Raw genomic sequence first — 17,531 nt, 5'->3', positions numbered from 1 at the left:
GTTTAGAAACGTCAAATTTTGACAGATGATCAGTTTTTTCTTATGGAACACCCTGTATTTGACTTCATAGTTAAAAAGAGCCGAATTTTCTGATTTCAAATATATATAGTTTAACTATGTTTTATTAAACCGTTTCGGAAATATCGGGCTCCAAACTTTAAAAAAATAATATATTGAAGATCTTGGTAAGCGCTGCATTATTGTTTGGCGTTTTTTTTAAGATAAATGAATTGAGTAGAAACAATAAAAACAGAAGATTTATTACTACTAAGGTGATATTTAGCATCTTTTTGTTGACAAGGATACATTATTTTCACAATTGTTAAACTTTAATTTAGACGTAAGTATAACTATAACTGCTCTATATAACCACCTCCATTATCAATACAGTTTATATCATCCTGCTTAATTTTGTGTATTGTATTCCTTATAAATTGTCTATGATTTTGATTGATATCATCTATCGCGGTAATAATTTTTCTGCGGAGCTCCTCGACATTTTCAGTTCTCTGTTCGTAAACTTTATTTTGCAGGTAACCCCACAGAAATGAATCACGAGGTGTCAGGTCTGGACTGTTTGGTGGCCAACGAATTGGCCCAGTTCGTCCAATCCACAGGTTATATGTTTCATTTAAAAATCTCAAAACAGGTAACACGTAATGCGGTGGGGCACCATCTTGATGCCATACTATTTGCTCGTATTGCCTTATGGGTAGATCTTCAAGTTTAGCTTCAATTTGATAAGTAAGCATCTCTAGGTATGTCTCTCCCGTCAAGTTGCCGTTATAAAAAATAGGTCCTATGACCTGGTCATTTAAAATTCCACACCATACATGTAGAGATTGCCGCCCTTGAAACTTAATTTCCCTTGTTATTCGGGGGTTTGTTCTTGACCAAAAGCGAACATTTTTTCGATTGTAAATGCCCGCGGTTGTAATGGTGCACTCGTCGGTCCACAAAATTTTTTTAAAAAAGTTATTATATTCTTCTTTTAGCACTAGCATCTCTGGACAAAATTCCACCCGTTTATTTCTTTGCTCTAGACTTAAAGTTTGAACAGGTAATATTCGATAAGCAAAATATTTATACTTTTTTACAGTTGAATAAATTTTTTTGGACGATCGATCAAAGTAAATTCTGGCATCTTCTATGGAATGATTTGGGTGTTCTAAAAAGAAATTCAACATTTTTGATGGGCAATTTGAGGGAGACAAAGGCCCGAACATGATAGCGTAGATCTAAATGTATTCAAAAATTAGTAAAAACTTACCTACCTTAATGCAAATATAAGCAAAATACGTACTTCTAAACTGTCCGACGTTTTCTTCGTAGAGTTTTCCTGATGCAAAATTCTCGTTCTATATTTTTAAACGTATTTTTTGCCGCAATGGCACGTAAAGGAAAGGTTCGACGATATTCCTCTTTGGTGGCATTTGCGTTATTATTATTTTTATAAAATATACGGACGATGTCACATTTTTCTTCATCACTGTACGGCATTTTTTAACATTTATGGGTCGACAAACAAGAAATGATAATGTCATCTGAATGATCTGTTTTTTAATAAATGTCAAACAATAACAATGCAGCGCCTACCAAGATCTTCAATATATTATTTTTTTAAAGTTTGGAGCCCGATATTTCCGAAACGGTTTAATAAAACATAGTTAAACTATATATATTTGAAATCAGAAAATTCGGCTCTTTTTAACTATGAAGTCATATACAGGGTGTTCCATAAGAAAAAACTGATCATCTGTCAAAATTTGACGTTTCTAAACGAAAAAAAAAATGTTGACATCGGATTCAAAAATTTTAAGTAAAACCCCAAAAGTTTTGTATTAAATTTTTTTTTTTAACTTTTCGCATTACCCCTGTAGGGGGGGGGTCAATATATGGGGAAAGACTGTGTGTATACTTTATAGTCGTTTATGTACAAGAGCCTTAATCGATATGTCAATACAGATTGACAAGTAGCATATGTCATTTGTCATGTATATATATAACGCCATTTTCATAAAATAAAGCAGTTGTCATTCCGCCTTCAAAGCAGTCGTATAATTCACCTCCGCCTCAACCCTCAACCTCCAAAAACACGTGACATGGCGCAGTCGGAAAACACGAAATATTGAAGAAAATCTTAAAATATTGAAGAAATCCTGCTAGATTTTGAACTTTTTCTGCCACAATCGTCAAGACCATGGATTTCCGCGGGGTGCCGCCCATGAAGTTTTCGGAAAACGTCGCGGAAAACTGGAGTTTTTGGAAACAGCGGTTCATCACCTACCTGAAGGCCACAGAAATTACGAAAAAAGAGCAGGTAACACAATGCGCCCAACTTTTAACCTTAATTGGAGAGGAAGGGATTCGAATTTTTAACAGATTTTCATTTACTGAAGCTGAAAAAGATAAGCTAGACCCTTTAATTGAGAAATTTGATCAGTATTTTTATCCTAAGAAGAATCTTACCTACGTTAGACATAAATTGTTTACCTGCAAACAAAAAGACTCACAGACTATTGAAAATTTTTCAACAGAGCTAAAAAATCTGGCAAATTCTTGTGAGTTTGGGGCCCTTCAAAATGAGCTTGTAAAAACACTGTTTATTTGTGGCATAAAATCATACTCGCAGAGAGAGAGACTCCTGGAGGAAGCTGACCTGAAGACGCTGGAAGAAGTGGTGCAGTATTGCGTCAATGCTCAGAAGTGTAAGAAGCATGGCCGGGAGATTACCATTGGACATGGGACCTACTCGGGGACGCCTGAAGTCTCGCTTATGGTAAACTTGGTCAAGAAGTACCCGCAGAACAAATGTGGAAAGTGTGGCAACCGCCACAGCTATGGAAGGTGTCCAGCATTCGGGAAGCATTGTGGAGCATGTGGAGGGGCAAACCATTTTACAGCGTTGTGCAATAAAGCTGAGGCAAGAGGACGAGGACAAATTGGAGGCAACTATAAATCAAATAAGGTGAATCGGGTTTCAAATAGGAATAGTAGTACCCATAGAAGCTATAATACTACACCGGTGAACATCAGTGGACAGCTTTTCGAGTTTACACTCGACAGTGGGGCGATGGCCAACATCATGCCTGTAGAAATTCTGCATAAGATAGGATTTGAATTTGAGAATTTAGAAAAAACGAAGGTAATACTAACTTCTTATACTGATAATAGTTTGCCAATAATTGGAAGCTGTAAGTTAAATTGTTCTGTTAAAAATAAAAAGGTACTTATACCTTTTCATGTGGTTAGTCAAAGGGGTAAAGCGATTTTGGGTTTAAAAAGCTGTGTAGATTTGGGTCTGATTAAAAAAATAGATTCAGTTGATAGTGAGAGTCAGTCTTTTGAGGCAATAATGAAAGATTATGAGTTTTTATTTCATGGTATAGGGTGTTTAGAAAATGAATTTCACATAGATTTATAAGAAAATTATCAACCAGTTGTAGTACCCCTCCGTAAAGTTCCTTTTGCACTAGAAAATAAATTAAAGCTTACTTTAAAGAACCTAGAGCAAAACAAGATTATAAAAAAAAGTAATGAGAGTTCGGAGTGGTTAAATCCGATTGTCATAGTTAAAAAAAAAGATGATACTTTGCGTATTTGTTTAGACCCTAAAGCTTTAAATGCTCAACTAAAACAAAATTTTTTTTGGCATATTCCAACGGTAGAGGAATTAACATCGAAGCTGAGCAATTGTAAATGTTTCTCAACACTGGATGCTACTCAAGGATTTTCAATGATACAACTGGACAAAGAATCTTCGCAGATCTGTACTTTCAGTGTGGGAAATTTAGGCGAATATCGATATTTGAGAATGCCTTTTGGTTTATCTTGTGCTCCTCAGGTTTTCCAGAAGAAGATGACAGCAATTTTTTCAGATATTTCAGGTTGTGGAGTCTATTATGACGACATCTTGGTTTATAGTGACACAAATGAATTTCATTTAAAAATCTTAAAAAAAGTGTTTGAAAGGGCCAAAAAACATAATGTTAGGTTCAATAAAGAAAAGTGTAAATTTTGTATGAATGAGGTGACATATTTAGGACACAAAATTTCCATCCAGGGTATCACTCCAGATGAATCGAAGGTTGAAGCCATAAAAAATATGCCAAGGCCTCAGGATGTCCAGGGTGTGCAGCGTTTTCTGGGCATGGTTACATATCTGGGTCGTTTTGTCGAAAATCTTTCAGAAAAAACAACTATGTTGAGAGAGCTGTTAAAAAAAATGTGCAATTTGTGTGGGAAAAAGGTCACCAGTTAGCATTTCAAAATCTTAAAGACATTCTTTGTAGAGCTCCGTGTCTTAAATTTTTTGAGCCTAGAAAGCCGGTAGTCATATCAGTGGATGCTTCGAAAGATGGTATGGGTGCCACCCTATTGCATGATGGAGTGGCCTGTGCTCATGCATCCATAGCTTTGACGGAGACACAAAGGAATTACTCACAAATTGAGAAGGAATGTTTGGCTGTATGGTTTGGTTGTGAAAAGTTTTTTCAATATGTTTACGGGTTAGATAATTTTACTGTTGAAACGGACCATTCTCCATTAATACATATTTTTAAAAAACCAATAAGTTTATGTCCACCGAGATTGCAGAGAATGGTTTTACAGTTAAGAAAATTTAGGTTTACTTTAATTTATAAACCTGGTAAAAAATTAGTTATTGCAGATACTTTAAGTCGAGCGTATGAAAACAAATATTTTAATGAAAATCAAGAACTAGAAGTAGAAGCTCAAATATGTATCGTGAAACATTTTCTGGATGCAACAGATGAAAAAATAGCAGAGCTTGCTAAACACACAAACTCTGATCCAGATTTACAGCAGCTAAAAACCTATATTTTAGAGGGTTGGCCTAATAAAATAAGGGAAGTACAAGAGAACCTAAAAGTTTTTTATAAAATAAGATCGGAATTATCATACATAAATAATTTAATATACAAGGGGCATAAACTAATAGTACCTTTGGCTTGCAGACTAGATATTTTAAATAAATTACATTCAAATTCACACATGGGGGTCAACAGATGTATTCAAAGGGCAAATTTATCTTTTTATTGGCCTTTTATGAATAGGCAGATACAGGACGTGGTGTTGTCTTGCGCAACATGTCAAATTTATAGTAAAAACAATCAGTCAGAACCATTGAGTCCCCATGATATTCCGAAAATACCTTGGCAAAAAGTTGTATGTGACATTTTTCATTTGTATGGTCAGGCATATTTGCTTACTGTAGATTATTATTCCAAATTTGTTGAGCTGGTGAATCTAAGTGGGGATCTAACAAGTAAAAATGTAATTTTGCAATTAAAATCAATTTTTTCAAGACATGGTATTCCTGTGGTTATATGCACAGATGGAGGACCTGAATTTAACAGCAATGAATTTAAAGATTTTTCACAAAAATGGCAGTTTTCACATATAATTTCATCTCCCAGGTATCCTCAGTCCAATGACCAAGTAGAAAGAACAATAAGCACTGTCAAAAACATGTTAAAAAAAATGTAAACGTGAAAATAGAGATCCCTACTTAGCTCTTTTAGATTTACACAACACGCCAATACATAATAGGGTATCGCCAGCACATATTTTAATGGGTAGGTCTCTCAGGGATTTGCTGCCTAAACTTTACAATGTGAAACCTAATCTTGACATTAAAAAGTATAATGAGTATCTGGATCATAATAAAATACAACAAAAAAAGAATTTTGACAAGAAAGGGGTGAAAACTTGAAAAAAATGACGAAATTTTGTATAAAGGAGAGTTATCTCAAGTTTGGAAAAGGGGTACTATTATTGACATATTAGGATTTAGATCCTATAAGATCAGTACAGAGGATGGCTCAACTTTAGTCAGAAATAGAAAATTTTAAAAAAAAATTAGAAACGAAATTTAGAAGTTGAACTATCCTCTGATAATTTTGTGTTTACAGAAAGAGACGTATCTTTGTGTGGAAGTCAAGAATATATGTATTTAGGTTTAAGTAAGGAAAATTTACATGTTGACAGGGATAGATCAGATGAGAGATGACAGAATGAGTATAGAGGATTTAAATTCAAGTACGAGTAGTTTCGAGTCAACTGAGTCAGTGGTGGATAATACATGTTATCAACCAACTGAGAATATTACGGAATTATTACAAAATGAGAGTGATGCAAACAGCACTCAATTAAACTCTAATGCACATGCAGATTCAGATTTTACAAATACTGACATTCTCCCGTCAACATCTAAATCTGGTCGAAATATTAAGAGAAACTCAAAGTTTGATGGTTACATAATCTATAAATAAAAAGTTTTTAAATTGAATATTGTATAATAAGTAATGTTCTGAATTTATTTGGCATATGCTAATTACATAGGTATATTATAAAATATATAGTTAAATGGTTATGATTTTTATATAGAGAAAGGGTGTAAAATAACTCGTGTTATAAAAGAATTGTGTTGTACATACAATTAGGTTAATGAGGCTGTGTATATGTTAAGAGATTTGTAGGGTATTAAAATATAGGCTATGTATTTAATAATAGGTTTGAACTGTGATAGAAATGATGGAAAAAAGCAAGTTGTGATATAGCATTTTATTTGGGCCAATAAGGGGGATGTGATGTATACTTTATAGTCGTTTATGTACAAGAGCCTTAATCGATATGTCAATACAGATTGACAAGTAGCATATGTCATTTGTCATGTATATATATAACGCCATTTTCATAAAATAAAGCAGTTGTCATTCCGCCTTCAAAGCAGTAGTATAATTCACCTCCGCCTCAACCCTCAACCTCCAAAAACACGTTACAAAGACCCTGTACTAAACTTAGCAACATTATTATTTTAGTTATTTTTATATATCATTTATTATGTTTTACCACCTTTAGTTGGAATGGAGATATGTATTGTTATTATATTTCTACTGTATTGTATTTTTGTTAAATAAATAAATAATTTTATTAAGTGTGATTTTTTTTCAAAAATAAATAATTAATATACAAGGTGACCCAGATTTATCCAGCAATATTTAAAATTTAACTTCTACACTGACCAAAATAAACACCTTTGGTCTATAAACTCTTTTAATTCTTTACCTATTTTGAGATATTTGCGATTAATGTTTTTTTTTGTACAGTAAACCTAAAATTTTTCTAAAACTACACTTACCAGATCTTATATCTTATTTCAACGGGAAGGTAATGAAAAACTAAATCATGTTAAGGAAAGTCCTGATAATTAACGCTAGGTCCATCTTTTGGAACCCCAAAGTTGAAAATCGTAATTTGTTTAAATTTTTTCCTCTCTCTTTAAAATTTTTTAAACAAGCACTAATAAAACTTGTCAACCTCTGAAAAACATGCTTGTCTTGAGGAGTTTCAAATGCAGTTAAAAAAAATAGTTTTTTTTTGCTGCATCTTTTTTTATGAGGATTTATTTAGAATTTATCTTTTTGGTATTCTGATGATTTTTAACCGTTTTGTTTTAGTATCAACGGCTACAGACCGCTCGTGGGATCAAATCTAAGCATTGTCAAAAACTAGATAGCTACCTTACAAAACATTTATTTCACAGAAATGAAAGCATGTTTTTCAGAAGTTGACAAGTATACAAGTTCTATTAGTGTTTCTTTAAAAATTTTTAAAGAGAACAGAAAATTTTACAATATTTTAGTTTGAGGCTCTAAAAAATGGACCTAGCGATAATTGTCAGAATTTTCTTTAACGTGATTAAAAAAAGCATTTCTTTACCTTGCAGTTGATATAAGAAAATGCTTTTTGGTAAGTGTAGTTTCAGAAAAATTATAAGTTTATTACAGAAATATTTACAACAAAAAAAACACATTAATCCCAAATATCTCAAAAGGGTAAAGAATTAAAAGAAAGTGTAAAGAAGAAAAGTTGTTCGTTTTGGTAAGTAGAAGTTAAATTTTAAATATTGCTGGATGAACCTGGATCACCCTGTATAATCAATAAATCGATGCGATGCCTATAGCCTTGCATAAGGCCTTTTAATTTTAATATCCAATTGATTTACAAATAGTACAAAATATTAATAACATTTTATACAATTTGAAAATGTGTACTAAAAGAGCTTTGTGCGTGACTAGCACCACGCAATTCCATTAATTACCACAATTCTTCCAAATAATTAAACATTTTAGGAATTTATTGGTGATAACATTTGAAGATATTTTTGAGCATAATCGACTTTTTCTTTCATAGTAATAATCCTGTTACATACTTTTTGCGATTTTGAACTTAGACTGGACACTTTTCGATATGACATTCTTCTTAGAAATTACTACTCAAAAATGCCAATATTTTCAAAAGTACTTTGGATTTATAAAAAACTGATTAGTACAGAATATTCCTGAGAATTTTCCAAATTTTGATTCATAAAAATGTGGCATTAAAATTTTTATAAAAAAGTGACAAAGGTCCATGAAAACCTTAATGTTTTTAGGTTAACCAAAATGGGACACAGAATCTAGAATTATGCTGACGGAACGGGAGTTATCTACCTTTGCATAACGCCTCGACAAACCTAATCCACAACAAGTTATCTTTTCCCGTTTGCCTGGCCTCCAAATGGAAATGTAGCCTAGATAACACGTGACAAGCTGCTTGACGAATTTCTTTACTTTGACAGGCCAAACCCAGCACTGTTAAACTTAAACCTCCACTCCTGTTTCAAAAAAAAATCATTAGTTTTCAAAATGTAATTTTTTTTTCATTCGAAAGTTTTACCTGATAAACACGTAAGTTTTCACTTGCTGCTCCGGAGCCAAAATGTGACTGAAAAGCGGCAGGAAAAACTTTAAATCGTAGCACTCCAGGTCTTGTGAGGTTTCGTCTTTGTTTGGCTGCAGGTCCTCAGTTAATGGGTGATTTAGTATAGTTGAGTGTATTAGATGTTCTTTAAGGATACCTACGTATGATATGAGTTATATATTGTTGTTTATTTGGGAGTTAGTTTACTCGAATAGGTAATAGTACATTTTATTTACTTATTTGTATAATTCCATATGTATATAAGGGTCATTCTTGTCAAAACCAAAACATTTTACTTTTTTTTTCATAATACATACATGTATCTTTTTTACATATATTTTTATAGTATTAGATAGAGTAATATGTCGTTTAATAATTTTGATATGTTTACCAGCTTCCAAATAACAATTTCATACAAAAACAGAAAATTTTAATTTTTGGACTTAACAGAGTGGAGGTTCGATGTAACGAAGTAGAGAATTAAGGTAACGGAGGTGAGAAGGATGGTAACGGAGAAAACTGTGAAAGAAAATACACAATTTTTTATGTATGTTATAAATGTATTAAAACAAACAAACTTTATTTTTCATGAACACAAGATTCAGTTCCTAAAGAAAATGTTAAGAACAAAAATTTAAAAAAATTAATGGAAATTAAGCCCTCTATAACTTAATATAAATTATCAAAACCTTTTATAATATCATTTTCAAAAGAGTAAGTATCTTTAAATTCATTAATATTCCACTTAGTTAAAATTTTCATAATGTCATTTTTATCGATTGTAGAAATGTCATCAGTTTTATCAGGAAATTCAAAAAGATTATTACCAACTTTTTTCATAAACGAGACGGTGTATTCGTTATCTTGATCCACTGAAATTATTTTACCTACATAATGCCTAATTATTTTTTTTCCACAAAGTTTCACCACAACAAAAGAGTCTTGCCTAATGAGTTCTACAAGCATTTTATTTTTGTAATACTGTTGCAGAGGAATATCTTCATTCTTTTGCTGCAGGAACTTTCTCATCAGAAGATGGGTAGATGTCTTCATATCTTAGCCGATCTCTGCCTATTGCAGTAGTACTTAAAAATTAAAGTCATAAATAATATGACTTAATTTTACTATGATTATCATGTCCTTACCATCGCTAGATGAAAGCAGAATTTGACCAAGATTGTAGTGTGAGCAGGTTTCGTCTGGGCTACATATCAAACAGGATAGGAATCTCACAGAGATGACGTTTGGAGATGATCGACACCAACATATTTCGTGACATTTCATTGTTCCTTTAAATGTAGGAAGAGTTATAGGCAGAAGAGTTTCGATTTTCAATATCATCGCTTCATTAAAAACAGGTCGGTAATATACGATTACAGTATGTAATGATATTTGAGGTTTCGAAGCCCCGAAGTGCGCAGACTGAACTTTTTCGCCATACTTACACACGTAATTTTCAGAAAAATCAACGTGTATTAGTATCTCATCTGTGGATAGATTTTTCTTAATGGTATCAATTGTTTGATACTGATGCTTTATGTTTCTGACATGTAGCAAAAATGTTGGTATAATGTCCTGAAGAATAAAGCATAGTTGTTTTTTGGTTCATAATACTCTCTCTTTGACAGTCTTGGTACAGATTTTTTCTTGTCCCTTTATTATTAAGGTTTCTCTTTTCATTAGCCATTTTTGGTAGTTCGTATATTTATTTTCGTTGAATGGTAAAAATTTTACTTTCTTAGCTATGCATTCGAAACACTTTCTTTCCAAGCATAACTCCCTTTTTTCACTTTTGCAACATAAATTATTTACAAGGTCTTCTGGAGTGCCCTTATTAATTATTTTCAAATGCTTTAATTTTGAAATAATTAAACTTGTATTAGCATGAATCACACATGTGCAAGTGTTACGATCTTTAACGTTGGGTTGCAGTACCCAAAAGGGTCGAAATTTACAAAACGTTGCATATGAAATTTTATTTGCAGGATAATTTCGCTTGAACTTCAAATATAGGTTTTTCAGGATATCACTAAGGTATCTTTTTTGTTTTTTTATTTTTTTAAGGTAATTGTGTCTCGTTTTCCGGGACAAAGTCGGCTATTATCATCTTGCGTCAAAAAGTCACTCACAAGTCTTTTAACACGTAGAACTTTGTCAATAATGGATTTATTTTTTATTTTCTGTTTGCTATACAATATATTGGTAGAAGCAATTTTACAAAGGTATCTGGTGTATCCACATTGACGTATTATATCACCAGAAATATTACATAACATTTTCTTTTGTCTTTTGTTTTACGTTGTTGCCTAAAGTTTTCTTTAAGCTGGGAAGTAAGTATTTCTCCAAATAAAAGCCTATTTTTTATTTTTTTTTTGTCAACTTTTAATGAATCGACCAACTTCATGACTCGTTTTTTTCCGTTTTCACTTTTATTTTTAGACTTTAATCTATAATAACGCTTTCTATATTTCCTAGCACGCTTTTCAGACTCTTCTAGTTTTTTAGTTAGTAGTTCAATTTTCATATTTAGTCCTTGTCTATTCTTGCGTCTTATTTTTTGTCCAGTCAAACTTTGTCTGCTGCCTGATCGAGAAGGACCTGCATCTACATCTTCTAAATTATTGTCCCTCGGAGTAATATTTTCATCTAATAATGGGCTACGTCTTGGAGTACTAGGAGGCGTGGTTTCATCTAAATAGGTTTCTAAACGTTGGTTTTCTTTATTTCGTTCATATCGCGCCTTGAATTTACTACGCCATATTTTCCTAACTCGTCGTTGATCCCTTGGGTTCAGATCGTTAATGCTTTTAATTTTTCCTGCTGCTTTTCGAGCATGGTATCTTTCTCTTTCTTTCCTTTTTGATTCCTCACACTTATTTGGATCACTTTTTATCTGTTCGCGAAGTCGACGCATTGATTCTTTGCTCTTCTCTCTCTTTTTTTTTAATGTCCGAATCGCTTTTATTTTTTGTTTTTACCATTCTGCAACAGCAAAGGTATAAGAAATGTTAAAATAGTAAAATGACAACATAATAATCAATTTATCAGCAATTATCTCCACTTCGTTACAGTTACTCCCCTCCGTTACTAATAAAAGTAACGGAGGAGAGAAATTTTAAATGTCCCGGCATTTCTACAAAAATGGATAAGGTTATGTATATTCTAGAATAACATTACAATGGTTGTTTATGATTGGAATTCTCACTAATTATTGAATACTCTAAAATTATATTTAATAATTTACTACATAGGGTAACGGAGGGGCGTTCCATGCATGACTTTGTTTACTTACAAACACACAATGGCGTTGTACTAAAGCGGATTGACAATTTGCAGCATACATCTACCGGTTAACAGATTTTTAAAATGTTCTAACGGAGGAGAGAATATAAAGAAGAGACCAAATACGTTGTTATCTAAACGACTTAATTTTTTAGTGATGTTTGAAACTTAAAGTGTAAATTAAATCTTAGTGTTTTATGATATGTTTCACAAATTGGGTAAAGAATACTAAAATATTTAGAGCATGAATAAATGACAAGTTTATTATAAAGCATATATATAGTGAGACAACTAATGGAGGGGAGTTTTTAAAAGATTTTTAGTGTATAATCTTTTTTTTATGTGGATTTTATTATGTGATGAAAAGAAGTCTAAATATAAGAGTATTAAATTACTTTTAATAAATGTGATTTATAAAAATATTATCATAAAAATCTTGAAGAGACCTAAATGTTTTGAATTTTTTGAGAATGACCCATAAATACATATAGCATCAACAATTACACGTAGTATTATATTAGTACAATATATAATACAAGTTACAACTAAAGCTACAAGAAAGGATAAAAAAATATCAATATAGATAGTCATGTATGAACGTAGTATACTTAACAACAAATTATACGACGTCTGAGCAGCATAAAGTATGTTTTCAATTAATTTGGTAAAGCCTTGCAAATCCAATATATTAAGATTTAAGTCACCAGCATAAATATTATAACAATGGCATATTCTGTAAATAGGTAAGTTTTTGTACACATTAGTCCTAGAAGTCCACCCAATCTTGAAACACCTATCCTTCAAAGACAATCTATTAAATAGCTGCAATAACAAGTGATGGTCACAATTTTTCACCGAATAATACCCAAACCTATACTTGAGAAATTTACGTTGCACTCATTCTATTCTTTTACTCCAAATTTCATATTGGCGAAACCATATTAGATCCCTACTCCAACCTTCGGAGTACCACACTAACATTTCGTTATGCCTATCTGTTTAGAGAGCATTATTGAGTTTATCTGTCCGAGAGCATCTTCGGGAGAAGATGGTAAAGTAAAACTATGAAACTAAACAAAAACTACTTACTGGCCTGATATACTTAAGATGTAACTAATGGAGCAAAAAAATGCAATGCAGCATGGCCGAACAAATCTTAAACGCCAACTAAGCTATACAATTGACTATAAGGTATTGGACATTTAGCCCTGTTTGGAATATTGCTAAACTTTCGTATGCATCTAATTTTCTATTGCTCTTAATTGGTCTAAGTGATTTAAAGTTGTCGATCCCTACAAAGTGACCAGCATTTAAAACATGTTCAGCCAAACTTTGATTTTCAACTCTTCCATATTTCACATGCTCTTTAAATCTGACACTAATTTTATTGATCTTCTTGTTTGCCCTATGTACTTTCCATCACAATCGTTACAATTAATTTGATAGATCCCGGACTCTTCATTGGCCTTTATTTGATGTTTTGGTACAATATTAGGACAGAGTGATTAAGGAACAGTGGTCTCCAAGACATTCGCATTTTACCATAATATATTCCATGTTGTCCCCTTTTTGCAATAAGAATACTGCGTGAAACAAGTATTCTGAACAGGACTCCCAAAATGGAATAGCATAATGAAGATGTGATCCGATTAGAAAGAAATATGCCATACACTGCGATCTCCAGGTTGAAGGATATAATACGAAGAGAACAGCAACCAGAAGAGAGGTTCCTGTTTAACTGAATTATGTGGCTTTCAAATTTCAAGAAATTACCATTGTACAGGTCCAGAAACTTTGCAGTACATAAATTGGACAATGTTTTATTGTTCAAAAATATATCACCTAAGTCGCTTCAAGTTCAGAATATTGAACACAAGGCTATTGAAATTACACCATTCCTCCAGACATTGCATATCGCGGGGAATTGCACACTTCAACCTTTGAGCAAAAACTGTGACGTGTCCTCTGCACTCCCCAAGTCCGGACCCAAGACTTATCCCTGTGGGACACGAAAAGAAATAGGTAATTCAAAGGAACATCAGTTTTTTTAAATAGGTGAAAGAACGTCCCGGAGTCTTATAATAAAATTAATTCTTAAAATGGTTACATGGTTCGCTCAAAGAGACTTTTGAGACCGAGAGCTCTTTGAGCAAAATAGATGAATTTTTTCAATTTGGAATATCAGTTATTAAACAAAACCCTCTGCTTATCATCTGATAAATAGGAGCAAAACCACTTAAGGGCGACTCCTCGAAAGCCACAAATTTCAAACATGCTTGAATAGTTCACGTAGTCGAATACTTTCGACATATCACAAAAGGCTGGACTTCGGATTCGAATAAAGATAATCGGGTCCAGAAGAGGACCCAGCAGAAATCCTAGTGGGACCACTATTGTGCAATTTGATATTAAATGAGATTATTAATTATTAATAAATTTTGTAACGCCTTTAAATCATTTCCGGAGGATCAAGGAAATCTACATTAAAGTCGGCTGACAGTACAAGTTTCGCATTCATCGAGATGCTGGACGAAATGATCTCTAACTTAATTAAAAATACTTGAGCTTAAAACTTAACTACTTAAAAAGCTTGAAGCTAGATCCAATCCAAGCATAATCCAACCCAACCCAACTTTCGATACTAAGATATGAAGTTTGAAGTTGTTTTTTCGGTATGAGTACATTTTTTACAGTAATATAAATTCTCGAAAATAATTTTTTCCGATTTAGAGTTGGGTTGGGTTGGATCTATAATTTCAGGTACGATTAAAATGGGTGCAAAAAAATGTCCAGACAATATAAATTTCAGCATTTTTTTTGTGCATTTTCCATATTTTCTTAAAACAAAAATTGTACGCATAAATTTGCTCCTCCTAAAAAGGAAGGAGCTGCCGTTACACCGAATGGCAATCGCTATTGAGCCATGCTGAACGTTTTTTTGTTTCCAAAAATTAATCAGCTAAACATCGACATTTGGTTCCAATAAAACTTGGTCTTAGAACACTGAATACACTAGAATAAACATTGGCTGTTTTGGATTGAGAGCAACATCTACAGCGGGGGCAGAGGAGATATTTAGTTGATAAATATGCTTAGTATTTCATGTTGCCAGTGATTTTCTCAATTTGAATGAAAGAAAATGAAGTGATTTAAGAAATTTTTATAATTAGCAGAAACTGAATTGCATCCTTTATTATAAAGCAAAGGAAAGAGTGAAATTCGTTTAATACCCAAAACTATTTTGTACCATATTTATATCTATTAATCACTAAAAATAATTAATATTTTTAATTTGGATTCTTTAAATCTCCAAATTTCCCTACATAACGGCAACGCTGTAAATTTCACCCGAAAATATTCTTTCTATAAAGGTATTTGGCAACTGCGCTCGTTGTTTACGTTTGGAAGGTGTTAGCTTTCGTATAGTATTAGTATTAAAGGCTGTTTTGAGTGACTTCAGTGCATTTTTTTAATTAATAATAAAATTAAAAACTTCCTTTTTCATGAAAAATCTTAAAGAAGACAGACGACATATTTGTGAAATATCTATTGAGTATTTGATACCAAAATTAAGCTTTTTCTCTTCATTTTATTAGAGAAATATTAATAAAAATGTGTAATTAAATATCGTCGCCTTAAAGTGTAAACCTGCTAAGTCCATTTTTGGCTAAAATGCGTTTTTTCGAAAAACCGGCAGCACTAATATTCTACGTTGATTAGTTAACCTGCCAACTACAAATGTGTAATAATAATCCTTATTTTATACGATGAGAATAACAGCTAACTCCCGCGGACTCAAATCCACTTTGTAAACACAGCCAAGAATGTCAACGAATCCTTGATATGGCCATCGGCCAAGCAGCAAATGAAACCGAGGACTCAGAGCTGGGAGAAGACTCTGAGCATATAACTTGGGAGTATTCTTTTGGGGAAAGCAGTGGTGTAGACTCAATTCCCCTATCGTTGGAGTTACCAATGAATGTATTAGACTCTCCCATAAAAGAAAATCAACCCTTTGAAAACTTCCAAATAACCGAAAATGTGCAAATTGATTTTATTGACGAAAATGGGCAAAAATTAGAGAATTGTGAAGAAGTTATTGTACTGAATGAAATTCCTTTACCGGACAACTTAAATGAAGCTCCTCGTACTTCTACATCAGGAATCAATTATATTAAAAAACAATCCAATATAGAATCTACAATTTCTGATATTTCCGATGACGAAGCTAGCAGGTTGGTACTATATTCGGATTCCGACTCAGGCTCATCTTATAGTTATCCGACAAAACGTAAAAAGCGCTTTCAAGTAAAAGAATCAACGTGGTTTGCTGAAAAAAATAGAAAGTTACTTGGGACGAAACAAAAAAAATGGAAAATTGACCTATAACAATCCAAAAAAACCTCGTAAAATGAAGGAAAGGTGCAAATAAACTAAACCCTAAAGGAATGTTAAAATGCTCTGCAGTAAATGAAGGTCAAAGGCAACTTATTTTTAACAACTTTTGGAAAATGACTTGGGCGGAAAAAAAAGTTTATGTAAACACTCTTGTCTTTTCTATGCCACCTAAAAGATACAGAAACTGACAAAAAGAAAATGAAAGTAAAAGGGGACAAACCCTTCAATATTTTTTAGGAGTAGGAGAAGAAAACCTTAGAGTTTGTAGGACAATGTTCATTACCACTTTAAGAATAGGTCGCTGGACGATACTCCATTGGAAACGGTCTTTTCATTCCCGTTCGGCTAATGTTGAAAGAGAAACGTCAATGGAAGGTCAAAAGAAACCATTCGAATTACGTCGTGAATGTTTACTGCAATTTTTAAAATCATTGCCAGTCATGGAGTCTCATTACTGCAGATCAACATCAGAAAAAAAAACCTTTTAGCTGAGTGGCAATCTAAACAAAGTCTTTATGATTTTTACATCAATAATTGGTGCGAATCAAAAAATGTGGAGCCGCTTTCTATTGCAACATTTTCCAAGGCTTTTGAAGAAAAAATGTATGCCATTTTTCACCCGAAAAAGATCAATGCGAAAAATGCGTTAGTTACAAGGTTGGCGACATCTCGGAAGATGAATACAAGAGTCACATACAAAAGAAAAATGCGGCAAGGGAGGAAAAGGATAAAAATAGACAAAAATATTATGTATTTACGTTGGATTTGCAAACTGTGCTAATATGTCCCATATCTAAAGTGTCTACTTTATATTATAAAACAAAACTTCAAGTGCACAATCTTTGTTTTTATAATTTAATGAATTCAGACGCCTATTGCTTTCTATGGAATGAATCTGAAGGTGAACTTAATGCTGAAGAATTTGCAAGCATATGGTTATTTTTTTTAGAAAAAAAAATATTGCCAAATATTACACCTCTATAAGATCCTAATGAAAAAGTCACCCTTATAATATATTCTGATGGATGTGGATACCAAAATCGCAACTGCACTATGTCGAATGTTTTACTTTACATTGCTATTGC

The 17,531-nt window shown here is 32.7% G+C and overlaps 1 protein-coding gene across 2 annotated transcripts in view; it reads right to left on the bottom strand.

Annotated features, from left to right (window-relative positions):
• Positions 1 to 17,531, bottom strand: part of LOC126737471 (nucleolar pre-ribosomal-associated protein 1) — a 46,188-nt gene that overhangs the window by 1,440 nt on the left and 27,217 nt on the right. For both annotated transcript variants that reach the window (XM_050442381.1, XM_050442382.1), the window contains 2 exons: positions 8,743 to 8,923; positions 8,517 to 8,680 (listed from right to left, as the gene is read on the bottom strand). In XM_050442381.1, the coding sequence (XP_050298338.1) occupies positions 8,517 to 8,680; positions 8,743 to 8,923 (345 nt within the window). The remainder of the gene's footprint in view (positions 1 to 8,516; positions 8,681 to 8,742; positions 8,924 to 17,531) is intronic.

The sequence above is a fragment of the Anthonomus grandis genome, chromosome 6, assembly GCF_022605725.1.
Source record: "Anthonomus grandis grandis chromosome 6, icAntGran1.3, whole genome shotgun sequence".
Taxonomy (NCBI): domain Eukaryota; kingdom Metazoa; phylum Arthropoda; class Insecta; order Coleoptera; family Curculionidae; genus Anthonomus; species Anthonomus grandis.
This window is presented reverse-complemented; position numbering and strand designations above follow the sequence as displayed.